Source organism: Cibotium barometz, chromosome 19, assembly GCF_041138505.1.
Source record: "Cibotium barometz isolate CiBa-2024 chromosome 19, ASM4113850v1, whole genome shotgun sequence".
Taxonomy (NCBI): Eukaryota; Viridiplantae; Streptophyta; class Polypodiopsida; order Cyatheales; family Cibotiaceae; genus Cibotium; species Cibotium barometz.
The window spans coordinates 52,674,598-52,701,812 of record NC_141064.1 but is presented as its reverse complement, the minus strand read 5'-3'; the positions used below and the strand labels follow the sequence as shown (position 1 = coordinate 52,701,812).

The 27,215-nt window shown below is 45.6% G+C and overlaps 1 protein-coding gene across 3 annotated transcripts in view; it reads right to left on the bottom strand.

Moving 5' to 3' along the window:
- Positions 1 to 27,215, bottom strand: part of LOC147628729 (syntaxin-52-like) — a 67,876-nt gene that overhangs the window by 20,390 nt on the left and 20,271 nt on the right. For all 3 annotated transcript variants that reach the window (XM_086813963.1, XM_086813964.1, XM_086813965.1), the window contains exon 3: positions 12,595 to 12,693. In XM_086813963.1, coding sequence (XP_086670089.1) covers positions 12,595 to 12,693 — 99 coding nt within the window. The remainder of the gene's footprint in view (positions 1 to 12,594; positions 12,694 to 27,215) is intronic.

Sequence of the window (27,215 nt, the reverse complement as noted above, 5' to 3'; positions counted from 1 at the left end):
GTAGTACGGGGATGTCGATGAGAAACCTGCAAAGATGAAGAATGAGGCTTGTAACGATCATCTCTAGAAGTAATGTTACCTTCATAGGCATGGCTATGCCTCCCATGTAAGGTAGAATCACGTCGGGATGTAATGGAAGGCTCCTCTTTGTGGACAGCAGATTTCAGCTTTGGAGAGGCTATCCCAGGCATGTCCACCAATGGAGATCTCTTTATAACAAGCTCCCCATCCTGGCCCTGCAATACATCACCCTTGTCCACTAAGAATGAAAGAGCTAGCTCACGAGGTTTCAGCCCTGATCCATGAGCCAAAGCTTCAAAGTCTTGAAAGACGGTTGCCTCCTTTTTCTTTGCATCTAGCACTTGTTGAATGTGTGGGTCCTCACGTAGGCTGGCCAGTTCCATCTCCCTGGCATGGAGAAGCTCTCGCATACGCTGAATTTCAGCATTCATGGCACTTGGCTCTTGCTCTTGCTCCTGCATTTTCTCCTTGCCACGGGACGGCTGTCCCAACCATACATGATCACGGGCATAAGGCATCCGTCCACTTGCTTGTGTTCCACTGGAGTGCCCCTTTGAATTTGGCACTTCCTTGCTACTTGCTTGGCTAGCCATAATAAGAGTAAAGTCACTAATGGAGAGTGGTCAAGAAGCCTTTGGATCGTCTCCCAATATAGAAAAAGGAAGATCCGTGCTCTGATACCACTGAAACGAGACCCAAGCAGGGGTCACCCCTTCCTGGACTCACTTCTCCAATTAGCACTTTAATATACACTCTTAAAAGACAATAGCACAAGACAAAATAGCAATAAAAAGTAATTAACAACTCTGAGCATAGATAGATGACACCACACTGAGGCCGGAACGGCCGGCCCCCCCCCAAGGAATGATATTATTACTTGGGAGAATTTGTTACAAGTACACGGGCCCAAGGCCAGATTTCCAATAAGCAATGCACAATGAAAAAAACAAAGTATCAAACCCAAATATGTTTGTTGATGCCAAGTCTGCAATCACCAAGGGCTGCCCCGTCCATAGCACCTTCCAGAGTCACACTCTGCGTGCAATCCACCCGTCCCTGGCACTACGGATCACGCCGTGCCAGTCCTAGCGATGGGGCACCCTCACGGAGTTGACTCGGTGAATGGAAGAGGAGTCCAGACATAGGAGAGCAGGAGAATTCCTCATTCTTCGCGATGAAAATCTTCTGGAGCCACCGTACAGCCAGTAGGAAGAGTGAAACAACCTGGGCCACTTGTAGGAAATGCGTATGACCTAAATCCACGCGGATAACCCCACTGGTTTGACCTGTATCACACGTGGGAGTGAAGAGGGCTCCTGCTAGCTGTTTTGAGCACACACATGAGAGAAAAAGAGTGCTGTCCAGACCTGAATCCACGTGTGGAAGTGAATAGAGAGAAAGCTGTACCATTCAGTCCATGGGAAAAGGGTTCCAAGGATGCTGTACGGCCAGAATCAACAGGTAATGATGGTATTGTACCTGCTGTACCTACTGTACGACCAGAATCAGCAAGAAAATGAGGATAATATACCTGCTGTACCTGCTGTGTGGTTCAGTCCTCAAACAATAGTTGGAATAGGAGCTGTACGACCTGTTTCATGAGAATAATGAGTGCTCCAGCTGCTGTACAGCCTGTTTTCTCTAAATCCCAGCAAGCAGTTGTGTTTTCTTCCTCCAAAATGCAAGGGAGAGGGCTGGAAGTGAGGCGCCTTCTTCCCATGCAAAGGATTGGGTGTGGTAGGTGGGGTAGGTGGCCAACCCCCACCCCACATGCTATAAAAGGGTGCCCAGGCCAAAAGAGGGTGCCCACACTTATAAAGTGTCCACCTACTTTTAATGAAGTATGAAACCTGTAAGTTATAAGGCTTATAACTTAAAACTCTTATTAAAATAAGGATTTCCCACCTGTTCACACGCCACAAAACCTGTCAGAAGACAAGGCATTCCACGGCTCACGGGAGGGCGTCCCCGACCCCTGAGCTAGACACACATGTCAGGCATGCAAACGAAACCAGTTCACGCGAAAACATTTCAAAGGCAGGCAAACATGAGTGCACAATGCAACATTGTTAAAGGATAATCTCCGTTCATGTACTTGCACAATACTCGACATTTCCGGGCACAAGCAGGCCCACCGGAAAGTCAATTCCAGGTACACACACAGTGTACAATCCACCCGTCCCTGGCACTACGGATCACGCCGTGCCAGTCCTAGCGGTGGTAATCCAGAAGCATACACCGTGTGCAATCCACCCGTCCCTGGCACTACGAATCACGCCGTGCCAGTCCTAGCGATGGAGCACCACTACAGAGTATGCTCATCCAGAGCCCAAAGCTCACACAAGAAGATAAGAGGACCATTAGATAGCTCAATGGTGACAGCTTTGAACAAGGTTAGCATCAAGAACAGATTCCCAATTCCACGTATTGATGATATCTTGGATAAGCTTGTTGATGGTTCGGCTTGTTTTAGCAGACTTGATCTGAAGAGTGATTATCACCAGATACGAGTGGTGCCACAAGATGTCCATAAGACTACATTCAGGACAGCCTTCGGATTATATGAATTCTTAGTAATGCCTTTTGGTCTCACCAATGCTCCTGCTACTTTTAATCGAATGATGGATAGGATATTCCGACCCCATCGCAAGTTCACAGGAGTCTTCTTTGATGATATCTTGGTTTTCTCCAAGAATGAGCAGGAACACAAAACTCATTTGGTCACAGTGTTCGAAGAGTTGCGGAAGCATAAACTTTTCGTTAATGCCAAGAAAAGTGAGTTCTTCCTTTCAGAAATTCATTATTTGGATCATATTGTATCCAAAGATGGAGTTACAATAGAGACCATTCGGAATTGGCCCGAATTGCAAAACGTACATCAAGTACGTAGTTTTCTGGGATTATGTTCATATTACAAGCGTTTCATAAGGCATTTTGCTATGATTGCCACTCCTCTACATGATCTCACAAAGAAGAAAACTGTTTTCAAATGGACTTCAAAGGAACATGATGCTTTCTTGCAGCTCAAGCATGCTATCATATGTGGCCCAATATTGATTGTTCCTGACTTGCACAAGTCATTCGTGGTTGAATGTGATGCTTGTGGTGATTGCATAGGAGCTGTCCTAAATCAGGAAGGGCATGCAGTTGCATACGAGAGCCGTCGTTTGCATGATGCTGAGCTTCATATGGATATCTATGAGAAAGAGCTCTTGGCTGTAATTCATGCCTTAAAGATATGGAAACATTATCTTCTTGGGGTTGAATTTGTCGTCAAGACAGATCATCAAAGCTTGAGATACTTTCTATCTCAAACAAAGCTTTCAGATGAGAATGGCAAACTTTCTTTCCATGTTTCATTTTCAGATTGTGCATACTCCAGGAAAGAAAAATGTGGTGGCCGATGCACTATCTAGGAGGCCTTATGTTGCTGCAGTCTCAGTGGCCTCTCATGGAGACTTATCTGCTATGAGAGATTTGTATCATTTGGATGCTGATTTTTGCCATATATGGACTGATTTGATGGCTGGTCATTCACATGCCTCTTATGTTATCAACCAGGGTTATCTTATGAAGGATAATTGCCTATGTGTGGTGAAGGATTTGTGTCCTAAGGTTATGGACGAATGTCACGCTCCACCATATGCTGGTCATAGAGGTATTATGCCTACTACACGCATGATTCAGAGGTATTTCTTTTGGCCGAGCATGCGTAAAGACATTGAGGCTTATGTGCGTGCATGTATTATTTGCCAAAAGGTGAAATTTGACAAGCAAAAACCTCCAGGTTTGCTTCAACCAATTGCCTATTCCCTCCCAACCTTGGGAAAGTATCACTATGGATTTTATTATGGACTTGCCTAGATCCCAGTATGGGAATGATGCTATTTGGACTATTGTGGACAGGTTTAGCAAGCAAGCTCATTTCTTGCCCGTCAAGAAAACCATTAAAGCTGATCATATGGTAAAGCTTTTTCTTGCTAATATTTTCAAGCATCATGGTATGCCTAAATCCATTGTTGGGGATAGAGATCCCAGGACTACAAGCCTCTTTTGGAGGGCTTTATTTGATAATATGGATACTAAGCTTGAGTTTTCATTAGCTTATCATCCCCAAACGGATGGCCAAAGTGAAGCTGCAAATTCAGCCGTGTTGGATTTATTGAAGTGTTATGTGGCAGATCAAAAGAGTGCATGGGAGAAGTATCTTCCACTTGTTGAGTTTGCCTACAACAATACGATCCATGCTTCCACGGGAAAGGCTCCGTTTGAGATTATCTATGGCAGAGTGGTATTGCCACCCATCCTTCGTACCAAGGATGAGATTTTTGCAGCTGATGAATATGTTCGTGACTTGGATGTTGCCTTTGGTCAGGTGCGGACAGCCATTGCAAGATCTCAGGATAAGCATAAAATGTCTGCTAACAAGCATAGAAGGGACATGGAAGTCAAAGAAGGTGATTGGGTATTGCTGAAATTTGAGAAGGCTAGGCTTCGGAAGAGGCCAAGACAAGAAGGATCATATCCTAAGCTTTCTCCTCGCTATTATGGACCCTTCAAGGTGATTCACAAGATCAATGAAGTGTCCTACAGGCTTGCTCTACCTAGTCATTGGAAGATTCACAATGCTTTTCATGTGAGTCTATTTCGGAAATATGTGGGGCCAGATCCTATCCTGATGAGCCTGTCACAGAAGATCCGCCAGAGATTGAAGAGCTTGAGGAGATCCTCCAACCAGAACAGATTGTTTTTCACAAGGAGAGAAAGCTACCTGCAGGAAACCTTTCCAGGAGATACCTTGTGAAGTTTAAGAATTATTTGCCTATTGATGCCAAGTGGGTAAATGAAGACTATTTTGTTGATTATCCACAGTTGTTGCAAGCATATCTTGAGGCTTTTCAGTTGAGGTCAACTCTTTAGAAGCCCGGGGAGATGTCACCAATTGGCCAACCATTTGGTCCATCTCCAGATTTTGTGTCTCGTTCACTTGAGGCTAGGCCAGTGTCTCATGTGAAGAGGCCAGTATTTTGCTGACATGGACGGGAGCCAGACTGGTGCCACCCGTGTGTTAGCAGGATGGTGTCGTATGGATGGGAGCCAGACTGGTGCCACCCGTGTATGACCTGGACTGTGTTCGACCCATGGGACTGTCACGCCATGGAAGAGCCAGTATTCGTGCCGTGTTTTGCCTATGGGACTGTCACACACCATAGGGAAACTCGTGCCTGGAACTGTGTCTTACCTATGGGACTGTCACTCCATAGGAAGACCAGGTTTTTATGTTTTTATGTCGTGCCAGTTTTGTGCCGACAGATATTTTGTACTTGTTCCATGAACGGGAGATATGTCCATGTTACTATTTGCACATGCACACATGATTTGCATGTTTTGAAACTGTTTTCGCATGACTTGTATTTTTGTGTTTGCCTGTTTGACGTGTTACTTACTGAGCGGGGACGCCTGCCAATGAGTCGTGAAGTCTGCTCTGTATTCTGACGAGTTTTGGTGCATGTGACCAGGTGGTAAGTATATCGCACATGTGGTTTTTAATTATTCCTAACCTTTTGTTTTATAAGGTGAAGTGTTCACATTCATTTAAAAGTGGGCACCCATTTAGGGGCCAAGGTGGGGAGCCCCACTTAAGTGAGTGTGGGGGTGGGCAAGGTCACCCACCACACCCTTTTGGAACTGGCCACCCACATGCAAGCGTGGGGGGGCCAGCCAAATCAAAGTGTCAACTTCACTTTATTAAAAAGAAAGGCCTTCCCCTTCAGCGTGGACATGATTTGCTTCCACCTTCTTACGTGAGACAACCGGCGACTATCTCTCTTGCGCATGTTTACCCCAGGCGGCTGCTGAATCTGTTGTGCTTATGTACTCACTACAGGCGGCTGCCATCTCCCACGGAACTGCTGTGCATAGGCGGCTACTGTGTTGCAGCCGGCTGCCACCACCTGAAGGCTACCTGCTTCTGTGCTACTACAGTCGGCGGCTGCTCCTCCACAACTCTTCTTCATGCAGGCGCCAAAGCACTAACCTCTGCTGGTAGTTGTGTACTCTCTCTGCTCCCGGGCGGCTGAAGCTTGCTGCGCATGTTCCTCTATTAGGCTGTGCGCATCATCTGCAGCAAGACTGCTGCGCATGCTGCTTTTCCCACAAAGCATGTTACCTCTCCCACACAGGCGCATACTTTTACCTCTACAATAAGCGGCTGCATCTAAGGCTGCTGGCTGCCCTATACTCTGCACTACAGGCTGCAGCCAAAGCACCTCCCCATGCTCCCCTGCAGGCGACTGGCTACTATTCATGCTTTTCTACTGTCTATGCAAACTGCTGGCTGCGCATGAATTTCTACAAGGCGACTGTGCACTCCATCTCCAATAAGGCAGGAGGCTGTGTGCTCTAACTCCAGCAAGCTGCTCATTCTCCCCACGTTGCAGCCAGGCCTCTCCTCCCTTGCAAGCGGGTACTCCTACTCTCACAGCAGGCGGCTGTGATCTTTGCGGTGGTACTTGTCCTAGTGGCAACACTAAGCTTATCTACAAGGCGGCTGTGCCATCTCAACAAGATTGCACATCTTCTCCACTGGCGGCTACAAGAAGACTTCACATCTCTTGGGTGGCTACATCTTCTACACAAATACCACGGGTATTGGTTCTCTATCAGCCATCCACAAGTAAGTGAATTTCAGATTTAAGTAAAAGTATTTTGTGTTTAAATCTGATAAGGGATTCCCCGACTCCCTATACGGCCAACACCCGTTCGGTGCCGGGTTGTCCAAGCTCTATTGGAAAACCTCGGTCCAAAGGTGCTAAGATCGGGAGAGCCAAGCGTTAGTACGAGAGCGCCTGTTTGTGCGTGGTCTCGGAACACCAGTGAGGCGCTCTCCGCGGAGTCCAATGAAAGCACAGGACCGTAGAGAATGAATTTCGACTTCGAGCCTATTTGTTCGGTACTGTTTTCATATGTACATGGACATCATCTGGTTCTTGGAACCCATGGAGCATTGTATTTATTAAATACTCCCAATAAATATATCATATATTGAGGGGGGGGTCGGCCCGTTCCGGCCCCAGTGCTGGTGTCCATCTTTCCATTTCATTTCATTTCGATTTCAAGTTGTATTAAGTTGTCCATTTCAAATTTGTGGTTTTAAAGTTGTGCTATTAAGCGTGTGGGTGTCCAACGGAGTCTTCCCACTTGACCGAGTTGGTTTCACTGCACATGGCCCAAGCCTTCTCTGCGAAGTGGCAGCATGGCTTTGACCCAGCGTCCGAACCTCTGGCTGCCGTCTGAGGCTTTCCCATGAGAGTCTGTTTTCCTGGTCTTAGGAAGGACTGCCTTCCCCTACTGGTAGTGAGGTGGTATTATCGGGAGAGTGATGGAATCCCCTCCCACCGTCACTTCAGTTCTAGCCCAATCGGCAGCAATGCCCTCACTTCAAATCTGTATAGCCTCTCCCTAGGGCATTCGGTCCCAAGTCCCTTACCAAGGAGGGTGAGGAGAGTTTGATTCCAAAGGAAAGTACCATGTGTGATATTGGAGATAGCTGAGCTAGAGCCCCCAGTGGAAGAAGAGCCAATCCCATGCCTATCGTTGTAGAGCCGCCAGTGGAAGACGAGCTAGTCCCATGCCTATCATTGGATGACTAGGGAGATATACTTTCACATTCCTCAGATCTAGTGACGAGTGTGAACACGCTAGTTTCCAACATACGAGTCCAAGAAACCTTCACAGAGAAGTGAGAAATCCCAATGTGTGCCCCCTTTCTCCAAGTTTCGCGGGAGGTATTCTCACGTGCATGCCCCAAATTTGTACCTTCTGTTTGTTGTTGGTTTGCTGACGTGGCTGGCACAGTTAGGCGGGAGGATGTTGGTCGACCCATAAGTGAGGGCATGATGAGCAACTCCCTTGAGGGAGGACCCGGGCCTGGAAGCCCCTGTCAAGGTGTCTCCAAGTGAATAAGAGCATGGCCTTATACAGCTCCTTGTGGAGCTGGTCGACTGGCTCTAGAAAAAGACCCACAACTGGACAAAAACAAACATGTGATAATGGGTGGCCAACCCTACAACCAAGGACCTGAACATGAGGAAAAAATAAGGTACTGCCCAGGAAAAATCTGGGCACCCCTGATACACAACTTGGGCACACTACCAAGAGATGAATAATGGTAACACCCCCTCTCAGATCCTGGGAGAGAAACCGGTCCAAGGAGCTGGAAAAGGAAACTTCCAAAGCAAGTCAAGAAGTCGATCTGCTCCCGCCTCTGCAACGTACTCCAAGAGACTTCTCCCGATCCAGAAGTCCAGCAAAATCCAAAAATGAACCACCAGATGTCCATATCTCCAACCCAATCTGTATCACACCAGTCCACACAATGTGCTCCCTCTTCAGCCCAAGAAAGAATGTCGTCTAACTCTCTACCTCCAAGAAAAAACCTGCTGTTTAGAGAACACCGCCAAACTGTCTCCTTGTTGGCACCCCCTCTAGACACCCTAGAGGCCCACAATGTCTACATCAGCCCTGGTACTCAAGCCTCCAACTCTGAGCTTGTTGAGCACCAATCTCCACTCTCTGTCCTGCTAACACTCCAAGTGGAAGAAACAAACCTCCAACACTGTAGCTGACAATCCTGCTCGCACCTGACCTTTAAAACCTGTATCCATAACTCGTCGTCGCGTGATGGGACTACTACTTACACACCCCTATGAGTCACCCAATAACTTGGCAACACCCCCTGAGCTCTTTGGTGTTAACTATGGCACTGAGCTCAAGAAAGCTCTCCTGCCAAAAACTGACACCCCCCGCAGGCAAGCTCCCAACCAACTAGTCACATGTCCATGAGGAACCAACCATCCACAACTCATCATCCCAAAGCACAATCTGATGTCAATCATTTGCTCCAAACTGCTGCTCCACTGGTACCTACCTTCACCCAATGAACCTATACACCTGCCATGCATCCTGTTCCCATCCTGCAACAACTGAGCAAGTACCTGTGAACCTCGACAACAGTTCTCGTCACCAAGTGACCTAGCCTGCCTCTGCATGAATGCCGATATCAACATGTACACCAAGCTCCCAAATCAATGCTCATCCTAGGGATGAAGAATCCTGTGCCTGTACCCTGTAATCCAAAAGGCCATCTGCCTAGGGAATAGGAGTGGCTCAAGTAACCACATCCCCCTCTCAAGGTGAACACCCTAAGAACCTAAAGGAAACACCTGTACACCAACAAAACTATGCTGAACTGGCACAAATTCATAGACCCCCTCTGCTGTCGAGAAAGGACTAACTGTCTTCCACACACACCTCGAGGATGTGAATCCAAGTGTGCACCCATGAGTTTGAAAACTCTGACAAAGCAAAGACTGGCCGAGCAAGGGCTCAAGGCCATGTGGAAAGGCACCATTCCTGGAAAAGAACACCTGCCTCCACTGCCTCCAAAAACGCAGATGAGATATGCAAAAAAAACGCTGTTGTAAACAGCTGGCAGCATGTGTACCAAGACGAAGAGAGGGAGAAGGAAAGCACAGCACCTTCAGCACCTCCTCTGGGGGAAAACGCAGCCATAGGTATCTCCCCTGCTTGTTGCCCCATCTCTGCAGAAAACACAGCCATAGGTATCTCCTCTGCTTGCTGCCCCAACTCTGCAAAAAACGCAGCCAAAGGTATCTTGCTTGCTTGCTGCCCCAACTCTACTGAAAATGCAGCCAAAGGTATCTCGCCTACTTGCTGCCCCAACTCTGCAAAAAACGCAGCCAAAGATCCGTGGTCTGAATCGAAGTCACTTGTCCCTTCCTGCTCAAAGCATCGGCCACTAGATTGGCCTTTCTTGGAAGGTACTCAATCTTACCACCAAATTGCTAGAATATCTAACTTCAACGGTGTTGTCAGTCACTCCACTGTGCACTTGGCATTGTGTGAATCAAGTGTAATGCCTGATGATCAGTGCGAACCTCAAATCACGGCCATAAAGAAAATGTTTCCAATGTTTCAAGGCCTATATAATTGCAAGGAGTTCACGATCGTAGACTGAGTAATTTTTCTCTGCAGGCAGTAACTTATCAGACATGTAAGCTACTGGATGGCCTTTCTGTTGTAAAACACCGCCAATTGCGATGTTACTTGCATCGGTGATCACCTAAAATGGCTCGTCCCACGAGGCAAGTGCCAAACAAGGCGCTTCTGATAAAGCCACCTTAAGGTTTTTGAATGCCTCCAACGCTCGAGTCTGTTGCCTTCTTGTCTTGACACCCTTTAGCAGATCGGTGAGATCCGCCGAGAGGTCAGAAAAGCTATGCGTTGGTATGGACTATCCCACTTCATGAGACTACCAAAATAGACGTGCTCCAGGCAAGTACACAAGGTACCAGACCCAATAGAACACCGATCCTCTAGGCATTTGCGGGCATGTACACACAGGCACAAGTCCCAACGGAAAGCCAAGATGCAACCGCCATGGACGCCAGTCCAATGTACATCCAAATAATTAGAAAACACGAACCGCCATGGACGCCAGTCCAATGTACATCCAAATAATTAAAAACACGGGTGGACCAATTAGGTGGCCAAATGGTGACATCCCCCCCGGCTTCTAAACAGTTGTCCACAACTGAAAAGCATCCAAATAAGTGTGAAGCAAATGCGGGTAATCTGTAAAGAGCTCTTCAATTTAGCATCATTGGGAAGATAGTTCTTAAACTTCACAAGGTAACGCCTGACAACTTTGCCTGTAGCAAGCTTGCATTCCTTGTGATACACAGTCTGCTCCGGCTACAAAATCTCCTCAAGGTCATCCACTTTCTGGTGGATCCTCAATGACTGGTTCACTAGGCTCCGGCCCTACATACTTGCGAAGGAGACTCACATGAAAAGCATTGTGTATGTGCCAATGACTAGGCAATGTCAACCTGAAAGCCACTTCATTGATCTTCTCGATCACTCAAAAAGGCCCATAGTACCTGGTTGCAAGTTTAGGGTATGCACCCTCTTTGTCAGGTCTCTTTGCAAGTCTTGCTTTCTCAAATTTCAGCAATACCCAATCATTCTCTTTGACATCAAATTGCCTTCTATGCTTGTCTTGTGACCTTGCAATGGTTGTCCGCACCTAAGTAAAAGCAATATCCAAGTCTCTTACATACTCATCAGCTGCAAATCTCATCCTTTGTGCGAAGGATGGGTGGCAAAACCACTTTACCATAAATAATCTCAAACGGGGCCCTTCCCGTAGATGCATGTACCGTGTTGTTATAAGTAAATTCCACAAGCGGTAAGTACTTCTCCTAAGAAGACTTATGATCTGCCACATAACATTTCAAAGATCCAACATGGCTGAATTTGCAACCTCACTTTAATGGCTCCATCGGCCCGTCGAGCGCGTCTTGCGCGTTTTCCTTGCGCGGTCTCACCGATCACTTGCGTTCATGCCCGGCTCGGCTCCCTTGGCCTCGTCTCGGGTCTTGCCTTCCATCCATGATCCGCCGGCCCGGCCGCATCTCGGCCCGTCGGCACAACACGGCTCGCCGGTCTGCCGGTCCGCCGTTTTTCCACCGTTTTCGATCCCAACTCCACGTTCGGCCCGATCACCATCAAGGCGGGGAGGGCAACCCCTGGGGCACTCGGCACCCACGGAACCTCACCCGCACCCCCGAAGGCCTAACGTGCCTACTCGGTGTGTGAGTGTGTTCCTAAGGTGCCTACCATGGGTCCGTGCTTTGCCTCTCCTTGCACCTCCTCCCCATATAGAGGCAAACTGTTCGGGGCGGGCTAGCATACCCTCAAGGCACCATGTCCCTTCGGATAGAAATCCCACCTCACCTCCCCCCCCCTCCCCCACACACAATATGTTTTGTATATTTTCACTGCATTACTGTAGGGATTACTCTGGTAGGTTCTCTTTTTTAACTAATAGAAGGATTTTTTATTGGAAAAAAGGAAAAAGGACAACGCAGGACCCATCTCGGCAGGTCCGGCAAGTATACATGCACATTGGGAAGAAGGAGCAAGTCAGGTAGCTGATGATGGGCTGGTTGACTACCATCAGAAGGGATGCAAATGTGTCCTATAAATAGGCCCATCCAGTTCCCGCATTCGCCATCTTCTTCCCAATTCAAGGTTAGGTCAAGCAGAGCATCACAAGAAGCATCCAAGAAGGCATCAAATCCCAGACAAATCAGCACTCTACTTCAGCAGTGTAGCAAAGGCAACCATTTTGCTAGAGACCAATGCACGACAGGGTTTTCCAGAGAGTTGCTCAGTGGGCCATTCGAAATAGGAAGGTCGGCTACTGTTTAGTCTAGGTAGCAAGGCCAGGCAAGGAAGGAAATATTCTAAGGTAAAGGATCCTGATCTGTAATGCCCTCTTTCAGCTTCATAATAAAGCATATAGCTTAAAAGGTGGGGGCACTTCAATGGGTTATTAAGACTTGAGTGGGTATCTGGTATATCTATCTCTCCTCTCTTCTCTCAGTGTTTATATCATATCAATTGCTCAATTGACTCAATTAAGTATGATTAAGGCTTCCGTATGTGACAAATTCACAACAGAACAACGGTGCAAGTCCCACTCACTTGTTAGAGGGTGAAGTGCTAAAACTCGCCGCCATTTGCTTTGTTTTGAACCGAATACCCAATAGCATATCTTGTCGCCGGTATAGTTCCTCCTCATTTCTACAAAAAGTAAGCATTCAAGAAGAACAATAAATAATGATGACTCAAAAGAACATCTGAATCAAATGCATACACATACCTCACAAATGTGCACGGTTCAGAAAAAATGGAACTGCCAACTTCCTCTGAAATTATAACACAAAATACTTACCTCTATTAAGTATAAGATGAGTCATGACAGTGGAAGCTAAGGAGCCAGTTCAACGCATCATCCGAAATCATATGGTCAGACTCTAAAGGATAAGGTTTGAGATTATGTTTCTAGAAGAATGTATGAACTGAAGGATTAATTTCTGCATGCTGAGTTTACATACGATTACTCAAAGCATGTAGATTCTATGTTCAATCCGTTCCTCCTTATGTAAGATATGAACTCGGAGTTTCAAGGCCTATCACTTTGCATGATAAACTAGTTCTGACTTTCCACAGGAACTGCTGCAATTTGCTATAAAGAGTAAAGAGCTAAGTTTTAAGCCTTCACCTTGGTTGGTTAAATAGTGTTACTTCACCTTCTGCCGCATTCTATAGCTCAAACCAAATGTCTTATCCTGTAACATGTAGCGGAAGTATTCGTATTGGAGGATCCTATCACACAAATGCTCACACGGTCTTCTGTATCCTGAGTTTCGTGAGTTTAGCAATCCACTTTAATGACTTCAAACTTTAAAGACATATGAGAGAGAAAGATGAGAACTGTACACTGTATGGGGTCCCTAATGACACACGGAAGGGCCCCCTATCCCGTTACCAAGATAGTATTGGCTTTATTATCTTTAAAGAGACTGACGGTGTGACTGACGATAAGCCAAACGCAAGACCTCTCAAGACCAAGTGTTGGGCTGAGCTGTACACTACTGTAGAAGCACCAAAGATGTCCAATCTCGAGCCTATGCACTCTTCCCGATGGAATGAGGGAGGGATGCAAAGCTAGGGCTGAGAGAGGGGCTGTTTGGGACTGTTCTAGACTGAGTATGAATGCTGTAAATGAATATGAATGCTGCATTTTACCTTCACCAAGTGGCTGGAGCGAAATGATGATATGATGAATGTTGAAAACTGTATGGATGCAGAAAACGCGAGGTTTACTGAGATGGCTGAATGCTGAGAACTGCTGCGTTTGCTGATGGCTGAATGCTAAGAACTGCTGCGTTTGCTGATGGAGGGCTGAATGCACAAGCGTTGATGCTCCTCTAGCTGTAGGATGACACGCTTCTCCAAAACGCAGAGGGCTGAGGTGAATGTAGGGCTGAAGACTGATGCGCCTGAATGCTGATTGCTGAATTAGGAGATGAATGAGTGAATGAATCAAGCCTTCCTATTTATACTATCCCTGATGCTAGTCGGTTGGCACTAGATGCTAGTCGACTGCTGAATAAATGCTACATGCTTAATAATGATGTATTAATGCTGGAAATGATGGGAAAAATACCAAAAAAATCCTAGAAAATATCTTGATATATACTGGATGATATCTGGGGTTCTTGTAATGGTCTAGATGCTATGCATGAATGATGTGCAATATGTAGGATGCTTTCTAATGCAAACCCTAAGGTTTCTACTGACTGTATATGCATGAATGCGTCTCTTTAAGTGCGTTAAGGAACTTAGACTGACTGACTGACTTGCTATGGCTGAGAATGACCTACGTAGCTCGTGCCTCACTTCTTTGTATGTGGAACCTTTACTTTTTGACAAATCTTACAGGTTTGAACATGTGAATATACATCATGCCTCATCTTTGCCAATAAAAGGACCGTTCTAATTTCTCGAGGGTACTGTTGATACCCCTATGTCCTCCAACTAAGGAGTCATGGGCATCATGAAGAAGAGCGGAACGCTTTTCCCGAATGACACAGAGGCAGTTCTTGAAGAACAACCAAACGTTCTGTACTGAATAGTGGCCATGCTCAGAATTGAGGACCAAACTGTACTGAGTACCAAACTCAGGGGAGTCAACATATTGGTCTTTCATATTATCTAAGTCCTTCCCCGTGATTTCGAGAATGGTAGATTCTTGGACTGCCTGGATGCTAGCCTTTCGACTAAGAACATCTGCTACTAGGTTATGCTTACCAGGGATGTATTCAATCATTCCTCCAAACTATTGGAAGAGTTGACTCCACCTGGCCTGACGATCACTCCACTGGGCACTTCGCATAGTTTGAAACCACTTAAGTGCTTGGTGGTCTGTTTTTACTATGAAGACCTGTCCATAAAGAAAAGGCTTCCAATGTTTGAGCGTTGTGATCACACCCAAAAGCTCTTTGTCATATACCGCATGATTCTTTTCGGCGACTTCCAACTTTCTATTGTAGTATGCCACGGGTCTATTGTCCTGCTGGAGAACTGGAGAACTGCACCTATGGCTACATTGCTTGCATCAGTAATGACCTCGAAAGGTTCATCCCAAGATGCTAACTTTAATGCAGGCGCTTCTAAGGAGGCTTTCTAGAGTGCACGGAATGCATCAAGTGCCTTGCCTGTAGCTGAGACTTTCTGCTTGCGAGTCTTCACCCCCTTGAGCAAGTCAGTAAGAGGTGCTGTGCAAGGTTGGAAAACTGATGGACATGGGTGCTATAGGCCTGTCAAAGACCAACGAATGAGCGGATTTCTTGGGCGGTCTTAGGAATGTCCCAATCTAAGATTTCCTGAACCTTTTATGGATCCAGTCTAATCCCATCGGAACCAATGATATAGTCCAAATATTGAACTTCCTTAACACCAAAGACAGACTTTTTGGTGTTTATGTAGAGCTCATTATCTCACAAAAGTTGCAAGACTTTCTCCACATCTTTCTCATGCTGCTCCGCAGTGACTGAGAAGACTAGTATGTCATCAAGGAATATGAAAACACACTTTCCAATGAGGATTGCGAAAATCCTGGACATCATTTTGTTGAAGGTTGCGGGTGCATTTGTAAGCCCAAAAGGCATGACTACGAACTCGTGATGACCACGCTCTGTCCCCGAAAGCTGTTTTTGGAATGTCAGCTTCAAAAATGCAGACCTGATGATAACCACTCTTGAGGTCGATAGTGAAAAATTTAGCACCATCTAAACGCTCCAAAATGTACTCAATCCTTGACATAGGAAACTTATTCTTAATGGTGAGTTTATTTAATGCCCTATAGTCTACACAAAGGTGTGCAGACTTGTCCTTCTTTTGGACAAATAGGATGGGTGCAACAAATGGTGAGGAAGAAGGCTGAATAAATCCGGCTCGGAGGAGCTCAAATATCTGTTTTTCTAACTCGCCTTCTAACGTCTTGGAAAGACAATAGGGAAACCTGCTAGGAGGATCCGATCCAGGGACCAAATCAATGTGATGGTCCTCAGGGCGAGAGGGTGGGAGAGTGGGCGGGAGATCGTCCCTGAGCATAATGTCTTGATGTCTGGACAGGAAATCTGCTACCTGAGGGACTGAGGATGAGATGGATGATACCGATGAGGTAGAGGCTGTTTGAGCATGCATGAATATAAAGTAGTGCTCCTTCTGCTCCCTTGCAGATAGCTCGTCGGGCCTGGAGATGTGAAATCAATGGGATACCAAGAATGCTTTCTATCCCCAGGAATCATGACAGGCTCAGGAAAACCTTTATAGATAGTAAAAGTGTCCTGCTCCCAATCAATGATAGGCTCATACTAACGGAACCACTAAATTCCTAAGATCATGTCACACCCCAAAAGAGGCGAGACGATGAATCTATCCTGTGGATCTAGGATCCTAGCTAATGGAAAATGAGCAGTAAATTGATGAATAAACTGATTAACGGCTAAATGATCACACTTACCATCATACTTACTCAAATTTGGTTGACTGCGAATGACGGTAGTTGATGCTGCGGACTGCTGGGCTGGTGGCACCTGGGGCGGGGAATGCTGAAGAGAGGTGCTGGTATCTAAGATGAATGGCCTCCGTTTCCCTTTGGTGCTCGAGTAACATACGTTCTCGATCGAGCTCTCGTTGGTGCTCTCGAGCGGCGAGTTCAGCCTGACACCAGTCTTCGTCGATCCTGCGTTGGGCTTTCTCATAGTCCCGTGTTTCTGCTTTTTCTTGTTGTTTTCTTGCTTCTCCTTCTGCTTTTGCTTCTCTCCTTCGGACCTCGTCTTCTTTCTTTGTTGTTCCATCTGAAAGAAGAGGGAGATGTCGTCGGGGGCTGCTGGAGGCAAGGGAGGACGTGCTGCTACTGCCTCCATGAGCAGCTGGTTCTGAGCTCTAAGAAAAGCTATGGTGTCTGCTGTAGTCAGAAGAGCAAGGCCTCCCTCGGGGGAGACTTCCTCCGGCTGATGGGTACTCTCCTCTATAGACATGATGCTGAAGTCGGTGGTCGTGTGCCGGAACGCAATCTGACCATCCAAGGATGCCCTCATGCTAGGATACGGTGTGTGTGGACAAGCTGAATCTCATACCAATGTAACATGCAGCGGAATTATTCGTATTGGAGGATCCTATCACACAAATGCTCACACCCTCTTCTGTATCCTGAGCTTCGCGAGTTTAGCAATCCACTTTAATGACTTCAAACTTTAAAGAGATATGAGAGAGAGATGGGAACTGTACACCGTATGGGGTCCCGAATTACCCATTGAAGGGGCTCTTATCCCGTTACCGAGATAGTATTTGCTTTATTATCTTTAAAGAGACTGACGGTGTGACTGACGATAAGCCAAACGCAAGACCTCTCAAGACCAAGTGTTGGGCTGAACTGTACACTGCTGTAGAAGCACCAAAGATGTCCAATCTCGAGCCTATGCACTCTTCCCGATGAATGAGGAAGGGATGCAAAGCTAGGGCTAAGAGAGGGGCTGTTTGGGACTGTTCTAGACTGAGTATGAATGCTGTAAATGAATATGAATGCTGCATTTTACCTTCACCAAGTGGCTGGAGCAAAATGATGATATGATAAATGCTGAAAACTGTATGGATGCAGAAAACGTGAGGGCTGAGAGAGGGGCTGTTTGGGACTGTTCTAGACTGAGTATGAATGCTGTAAATGAATATGAATGCTGCATTTTACCTTCACCAAGTGGCTGGAGCAAAATGATCATATGATGAATGCTGAAAACTGTATGGATGCAGAAAACGCGAGGTTTACTGATGGCTGAATGCTGAGAACTGCTGTGTTTGCTGATGGAGGGCTGAATGCACAAGCGTTGATGCTCCTCTAGCTGAAGGATGACACGCTTCTCCAAAACGCAAAGGGCTGAGGTGAATGTAGGGCTGAAGACTGATGCGCCTGAATGCTGATTGCTGAATTATGAGATGAATGAGTGAATGAATCAAGCCTTCCTATTTATACTATCCCTGATGCTAGTCGGTTGGCACTAGATGCTGGGCGACTGCATAATAAATGCTACATGCTTAATAATGATGTATAAATGCTAGAAATGATGGAAAAAATACCAGAAAAATCCTAGTAAATATCCTGATAAATACTGGATGATATCTAGGGTTCTTGCAATGGTCTAGATGCTATGCATGAATGATGTACAATATGCAGGATGCTTTCTAATGCAAACCCTAAGGTTTCTACTGACTGTATATGCATGAATGCATCTCTTTAAGTGGGTTAAGGGACTTAGACTGACTGACTCACTTGCTATGGCTGAGAATGACCTATGTAGCTCATGCCTGACTTATCTTGGACTAAGGATTACAATGGGGTCACGACGTACGACAAATATAATCCTGAATGGTACTAATTTTGTTACAATGTTGCACTGATGATGATGAGCCAGTTTGTAAAAATGCACTACAGTGCAGAGTGCATGTGACATATCCTGACCCTAAAAGGGCTTAGACGACTAAAGTTTTCATCTTGCTTTGAAAAACAAAGTGTTTCCCTACCTATGCTTCATCATTTGCTGAGTACTATAGTTCAAAAAAGAGGTCTTACCATGTGGGTGCATTCCTTCACAACATTTGCAATTAGTGGTTTAGTCTTCTTGCACCTAACCTACCTATGCTTCACTATTTGCCACATAATACAACTAGAATAAGAGGTCTTACCATGCATATGTATATCCTAAGGGCTTTTCTTGATTGGTGATTTAGTCTACTTGCAAGAAGCAACCCAAAAGTTCTCTCTCCAAAGAAGAGATCCCTTTATATGTTTCTTGAATCAAGGAGCAAACCTAAACCTTGGAAAACATTCTCTCCAGCCTCCTATGCTCTACTTGCATCCTTCTACAAAAACATCCACGTTCAGCCGCAAGCTAACATTAACATAAATTAAAGTTCAAGTCAGCATTATTATCTTGGCTTAACGCGATGTGTTTCAGCTGAATCCCCCAACTCCACTAGAACAAGTACTCTTGACTTGTCAAAGGAACCCCTTGGAATTCTTTATCACCAAGGAGTAGTACAATCGTACAAGCTTTGGGGGCTCTCCCGCTCATGTGCAAGCCAACCCATTCCGGCTGTCGTTTGTGCAAGTTCATATTTTCAGCTTTTCATGTGGATGTGGTCAATGGTTGTGATGTTTACATGAATGGTCTATTTTATATGGTGTAAGTGCCTGTGTTTAAATGTAAGGATTTTTCTATCGATCTGTATTGGTGGCAATGCCTATAAAACTATTTTAAGCCTATGGGTGAGTCTCATAGTGTTGGACATGACGCCTAGTTGGCTAGGGACATATGTCTACACCAAGGGTCATGTGTGTTAGCATATATCATCTTCTGTTGGTGGCTATTTTGGTGTCTACGGGTGCCCTTCTCATATTTAGGCACCTCCCCATTTTTCCCTATTTTTAATGGGCCTTTGCAGTGGGCTGCCTTCCCTTGGCTTTTATGCCTATTTTTCCATCTTTTTCAGGTCATGTAGGAGTCTTGAGGGAGTCAACCACTTCATATGAGAGTATATATATGCTGTCCCTCCCCCACTTTTCATCGTCGCTTTTGGTCATTTGGCGAGCACCCTTCAGCCCTCTGCCTACGGGCTGGTTGTATCCATCTTTTTCTTGAGGATTAGTGCATCAGTGTTTTGCTCTTTTCTCTCATCTCTCACTTGGTGCTTCAGCGTTTTTGTCATTTGTCTACATCTTTCCGCTGCCCTCTGACATGGCATCAGAGCAGAGGCGTCTAGACCTAGGATCGCTGATTGGAGGCTGATTGGTGTTGATTTTTGCCGTGTTTTCACGCGAACCTAGTGGTTGCCCGCAGTGTTTTACACCTGCGTTTTCAACTTCGGAGGGGCATATCTGCATTCTTTGTACTTTTTTTTCTCCTCTTCACTCACCTTCTATCCCACCCAGCCTCCCTACAAGTGCAAAGAGCAGCTCTAGGGCTGCTTTGGTGTCTTCGTTTTTCAGAGGGGATACATCATGGCACTCATTCAAACTCACGCGGTTCAGATACCCACTCTTCCGACTTTTCCTACAGATGCGAAGTTGGATGGCACAAACTACAACATCTAGAAAGTCATGGTGGAAGCAATCTTGGAGACATACGATCTTCTGGAGTTCATCACTCGTCTGGTCCTCCAGCCTAACCTAGACACCATAGAGGATGAGGATATGAGGGATACCCTTACACACGAAGTTGCTCTATGGGATAAGCTTAATGCCATTTGGTGTCTACGGGTGCCCTTTTCATGTTCAGGCAACCCCCCTATTTTTTCCCTATTTTTATTGGGCCTCTAATGTGGGCTGCCCACCCTTTTTTGGCTTTTATGCCTATTTTTCCATCTTTTTGAGGTTGTGTAGGAGTCTTGAGGGAGTCGGCCAGTTCATTTGGAGAGTATATATATGCCATCCCCCCCCACTTTTCATCATCACTTTTGGTCATTTGGCGAGCACCCTTCAGCCCTCTTCCTACGGAGACCACTCCTCGCCTACGGGCTGGTTGTATCCATCTTTTTCGTAAGGATCAATGCATCAGCGTTTTGCTGTTTTCTCTTATCTCTCACTTGGCGCTTCAGCATTTTTGTCATTTGTCTACATCTTTCCGCTGACAATGTGGACTAGCACCTAGTAGCAAAGTACTTATATCTATGCCAAGCACGGGACATAACGTAGATATGGTGGGGACTTGATGTCTGAGCTCAGATTCAATGAAAACTTGTCAAGCCTCGTGTCCGCATGTGTGTGCATGGAAGGCAACGGAGAGTAACATGCATTTGACATGACACTAAGGATTGAGGGAACGAGGGGTTGCTCCTTGGGGAGCAAGCTCTTGTGCCTATGTGTGGCATGGCTTTTTTCCCGGGATGGGAGTATTGGAAATATGGCCTTTTAGATGTCTGCGAAGAGATGTGATTATATATATTGATTCTACATTGGTAGAATCTGACCTTTATATATATATATATATATATATATATATATATATATATATATATATATATATATATATATATATATATATGTGGTTGCCAAGTTAAGGAAAACTGTTTTTAGAAGACAGGGGATGTCACTAGATATGACATAAGCTCCATAAAAATTTGCATACAAGCTTGGGAAATGGAAGATACCAAAGTCCTTCAACCTATAAAGACCGCCTTCTTGTACACCTATGGCAACAATTGGCAAGGTGCTGGTGTCAATGACCTCAAGAACTGAACTGTCAAAGTACACGCCATAGCCTTTCTCTGCAATCCAAAACATTGAGAGCAGATTGCTAGAGAGCTTGGGAACATAAAGTGGGCTAGCTAGGAGAAGAGTTAAGTCACATGTTACCCACACAAGAGGCCTCAAAATTGGAAGCATCACCAATGGACACCTTCAAAGAGCTAGGCCGAATATCATGCACAATGGACCTGTAATGAGTCATTTGAGTAGTGCACCCACTGTCAACCACCCAATCGGTAAGACATGAGGTGGCAGGAACAAGTGAGAAGCTCCTCAATGCCAATGAAGACAATCTCCTTGGTGGAAGAGGATCTCTCGGATTGGTTGGTAGACGGAGAGGTTTGATTGATGGGCTTCTTTGCAAAACCACCTTCTCTCTTCTTCTTGCGACAGTCACGCTGAATGTGACCATTGTGACCACAATAATGGCAAGTAAGATACTTATGAGCAAGAATGTTAGCAAGTTTAGAGTCAACTTTGTTGCTAGTGAAACCCTCAAACTACCATTTGCTTTTGCCCTTGACCTGAAGAATGGGTCTCGGAAGCACCTTGGCTTGTTTTCTTCCTCGTAGCTCTATCCTGAAGCATGCCATCAATAGTATGCAAATCAGGAGTAGAGGGAAGAACTGAAATAGTATCATAGAAAGATGAGAAAGTTTCAGGCATTCTAGCGAGGAGCCGATGAACAAAGTCTTCATCGGTAGCCTTGCTCCCCAAAGAGACTGACTGCTTCTAGATGGTAACAAACTCCGTGATGGAATCCATGATGTTGGTAGTATCGGAGATCTTCAGGTTGGCAAGTTGATTCTCCAAGGCAATCTTCTAAGTAGAGTTCTCTGTATGATACCTCCTTAGAATGGCATCCCACAATTCTTCTGCGGTCTCATCATCAGTGTCATCAAAGTGATGAGCACCAAATGGTTTAATGTTGAAGATGATGAACGCATGTGCCTAAGCATCCTTATCAAGCCAAGGATCAATCTCAACCTGAGGAGAAGTCACAGTTGGCTCGGTGTCGGCCCCGGTAACAATACCCCATAGCCAATGATACCAAAGTACAATCTTCATCTGCAAAGACCAATCAAGGTAGTTAGTCCCATCTAGGATGGATTCCTTGGGAAGTTGGGGAATAGATGAAGAGATGGCAGTCAGTGTAGAAGCCATGAAATCCTCCTCTTGAATCTACAATGGAAAGGCTGCAAGTAAGTACTCGGGGGCTGCCCACTTGCAAGGGCCTGAGAACCAACGCTCTGATACCATGAGAGAATGGTTGAAGGCAGCAAGCGGGAGTAGAGGAGAGAATGGTTGAAGGCAGCAAGCGGGAGTAGAGGAGAGACTTGGAGCAGCCAACAATGATCCAACACTTGAGCAAAATGATGAATGAATTAAATGGCAAAAGGCTTGTTCTTATATACAGCACAAATAGGCAAGTCGGCCAGCAAAAGAAACCACGACTAGTGTAAAATACCTACAACTAGGGAAAAGTGCCTAAAAATGTGGGAAAAATATCCACGACTGAGTAAAATACATTAAATAAATATGCTACATAAATGGTACAATAAATGGGATAAATGTTGGAGATGAACACAGTCCAATAGATCCCAGCAACCATTGTTCAATGGTTAAGAACACCTGGGTGAGGCGACAACTTGCTATCATTTTTCTTCTTTTTCTTTGTGTGTGTTGAAATTTGGGGGCAAATCAGAAATCAGACAAAATTGTGTGTGACATTCTCTCCTACTCTTCCATACAAACCTTGCTACACCTAATTCTAGGGTTAGGGTTGACTAATTTTTGGGGTTAGGGTTTGATTGTGGGCGTACTACAGGTAGGAGCTTAATTTGCTCTTATATCACTATGAGGACTTCTTAGCCTAAGGATATTTTGTAAGACATGATTAGAGATTTGATACTCAAAGTAAAGATAAGTAGAGCGTGTTGCATTGAGACACAAGGCCTTATTAAATAGGGTGGCTCACGATCAAAGAGTTATGTCTTTAGATGAATAGTTGTGTCTTTAAGGCAAAGGGTTATATCCTCTGGATGGGACATGCCTCTTAATAATAACCCTTGCGATGGGAAACAACCCTTGAACAACGTCTTTTCACTAATAATCAAGATTAGGTTGTAATTAGCAGGATTAAGAGAGATTAGTCACAAATTGTGACAGAATTGACCTATTGTACAACCAGTTCCAAAATTGTGCATTTGGCAAAGGTTATGGTACAAAAGGAGAGTTATATCATGGGTATTCTTGTTTGGACACCGTCTTGATAGGAACACTTTTGAGTGGTCATTTATAATGAGTCTTCAGATATCTCACAGTTCTGTGGTTCTCAGAGAGGGAAGATAATTTTTTTATATCCCCTAGGTACAATGAATTACCCAATCCTAATAGGATAGGTAATTTGATTGGCTACAACCTACCGTTCGAAGCATAGAACCTACGGTTGGGAGGTGAGCTAGCTTGCACCCTTCTTAGGGGGTTTGTACTAATCACTTGTCTTTTGTGTTTAGGAGGTTGTAGCACCCACTTCGTTCTGATTACATTCTTTCCAGTAGACAAGTCCACAAAGTTCCATGTGTCATTCTTTTGAATAGAAGCAATCTCATCATGCATGCATCCAGTGCTCATTCTCTACTGCTTCTTCAAAAAAAGCAAGTTCTTCTACATCAAAGAGACTACTCATATGCAAAACCAGCATGCTGAGAAACTCAAAGTATGGCTGGAACCAACCCGTGTTCCACTTGTAAGGGAGGCAGCAAGCTTACTATCCTGCTGCAAAGTCTTCAACAACCAACTTGGCACAGTTTTAGCTTCTCTAATGGCTGTTTGCACCTCTGACAGCTTCCTCTACATCTTCAAGGGATGGAGGCTCTTCCAATGGCTGTTCCAGAGTCCTATATCCTGTGTTTCCCGAGGCATGACATGCTCAAGAGCTGGTTGAACCGTTCTTTCATCAATAGATATGGGCAGCATCCCAACAAACATGTCATATGGCATTACATCAACTTGTTTACCTGTGTTGAGCATGGATGAGCTGAATTTTCATACATCTCTACTGACAAAAATCCTATGAGTCACTGGATTGTAAAGTGAGACAAGTGGCCTGACACTTGTTAGAAAGTGGATCAAGGTGAGACAAGTGGCCTCACACTTGTCACTTCAGCTATTGTGTGGCTCTCCACTTGTCATTGTAGCCTTCTCTTGCCATTTTAGCTCATGGGAGGCCCAAATCTATAAATTGGAGCCCCCTCTCTTCATTAATAGAGGCTCTCTTGCTGCACACTAGCCTCTACCACCGTTACAGGCTGCCCTAATGATGGCTACTCTCTTTCTCTCTCTCTTGAAGGCTGCCCATGAAGAATACCGGCTGTTGGGGACTGTTTTGGAGGCTTCCATCGCAAAGAAATGCTAAAGTCCTTGTACTTGTACTTGCTGTACCACCCATTGTATCGACTGTTGTCATGTGCATCATAGATGCCATGGACATTCTCAGGGCTAGATCCAGAAAAGGCAACCAGATAAAGAGTATGAACCAATAGAAGATAGGTAGAACCAAAGTGTAGAAGCTTCAGGTGTAACATCTGAGGTGGACATGGAGCAGGACTTGGAGCAAGAAGCAATCGGCTGGTTCCAGAAAGGACTGTCGGCTGACATCAGCAGGACAAGAGATGAGTAGGCTGGTTGCAGAAGGTGTCGGCTGCCCATAGCCATGGTCGGCTGAACCAGTACATAGAGGCAGCAGCAGGCGCTAGGGTGTGTGTGGACTGGAAAGCAATCGGGCAGCAGCATGCACAGGAGTTATCCAGTCGGCTGTGTTTAAAAGAGCATTAATAAATTTATGAACTGGCCGACCAGCAGTCGGCCAGTTCCCCATGCATTTAAAGGGGCTATAAATAGCCCAAGTGCTCCTTGTTTTTAATCATTCAGCCCACTAGGGGTTTGAGTCAGTAGGAGTCCTAGTTTGGGACTGAATTTTGGGGTGTTATCACCTTTTCAAGAAGGCAGCCAAGGGCTGCAGACATGTACCTTTTTGTACCATAGATTATACTGAATTTCCAGCACTTCTCTCTCTCTACTCTCTCTCTATATCTGCGTTTTTGCATCAGATGGTGCGTTTTTGCATCAGATGGTTTCCAAGAGTGTTTAGGGCTGAAAGAAGACCTACCCAGAGCTTCCGCGTGTTACATTGGTATCAGAGCATCAGGCTCAGCCAAGCTAAACGCTGATTCAGTCCCAGATGATGGTGTACAAGTCCAAGGTACAGGAAAGTACACGGATTCAAAGCCCAAGGCAAGGAACACAGATCGGGAAGAGCTCCCAGGAGGTTTGTCGGTGGTGTTCCACAATGCCAGATGGGGATGGCAGTTCTGTGAGCCAGATAGGTTCTCAGGTAACGGTCCCAAGGGAGGTTGATCCTCCAAGGGTGATGTGAGAGTGCCAAACTCAGTTCCAGGAATGAAGACCAAGACGGTGTTCAGAGTCAAGGCAGGAATGGATTGTGGACTAGAGGAAGACCAGATGCATAGATCTTCATCAGAGACAGAGTGGTTTGGAGAAAAGGCCGGGTTTTCAGAGAAAAAGGTTTGCCAAGAATGGATGATGACAGAGGGACTTCGGGACACGATTGGGATGATGACAGTCATCCAAGAGCAGGTTGGATTCCCATCATCAAGTTTAGCAGAGGGGGATGTCATGTACATCATAGATGCCATGGGCTAGATCCAGAAAAGGCAACCAGATAAAGAGTATGAACCAGTAGAAGATAGGTAGAACCAGAGTGTAGAAGCTTCAGGTGTAACATCTGAGGTGGACATGGAGCAGGACTTGGAGCAAGAAGCAGTCGGCTGGTTCCAGAAAGGACTATCGGCTGACATCAGCAGGACAAGAGATGAGTAGGCTGGTTGCAGAAGGTGTCGCCTGCCCATAGCCATGGTCGGCTGAACCAGTACATAGAGGCAGCAGCAGCAGGCGCTAGGGTGTGTGTGGACTGGAAAGCAGTCGGGCAGCAGCATGCGCAGGAGTGATCCAGTCAGCTGTGTTCAAAAGAGCATTAATAAATTTATGAACTGGCCAACCAGCAGTCAGCCAGTGCCCCATGCATTTAAAGGGGCTATAAATAGCCCAAGTGCTCCTTGTTTTTAATCATTCAGCCCACTAGGGGTTTGAGTCAGTAGGAGTCCTAGTTTGGGACTGAATTTTGGGGTGTTATCACCTTTTCAGGAAGGCAGCCAAGGGCTGCAGACATGTACCTTTTTGTACCATAGATTATACTGAATTTCCAGCACTTCTCTCTCTCTCTACTCTCTCTCTATATCTGCGTTTTTGCATCAGATGGTGCGTTTTTGCATCAGATGGTTTCCAAGAGTGTTTAGGGCTGAAAGAAGACTACCCAAAGCTTCCGCGTGTTACAACTGTACCAACTTTTGTACTTGTTGTACCAACCACTGTACCTGCTATGCTAGTCATTGTACATGCTGTACCAACACTTGTACTTGCTGTACCTACTGTACTTGCTGTACCAACCACCGTACCAACTGCACCAGCCATTGTACCTGATGTACCAACCATTGTACCTGATGTACCAACCATTGTACCGGTTGTACCAACCATTGTACCTACTATACCGGCTGAATGGAGAGTTGTACTTGCTGTACCAGCTCTATTGCATGAAGACCCGTGGTTTTTGGGGAAGAATCAGTACCCACACGGAGGTATATGGATTATGTTGTTGGCTCGATATTTCTACAGCCTATGTTCCAACTTGGTTGCCTCGTGTTGGGCTGTGTTATGGCATTTGTATATGGATAATCCGGCATCTCCCGTAGGGAGAGTAAGGCCCTCAAAGCTTGTACATGATATTATTCTCCTTGGGTAATAAATTACTCCAAGGGGGGAGGGGGGGGGTGTCGGCCCATTCCGGCCTCTATGCAGTGTCACACGTGCAAAC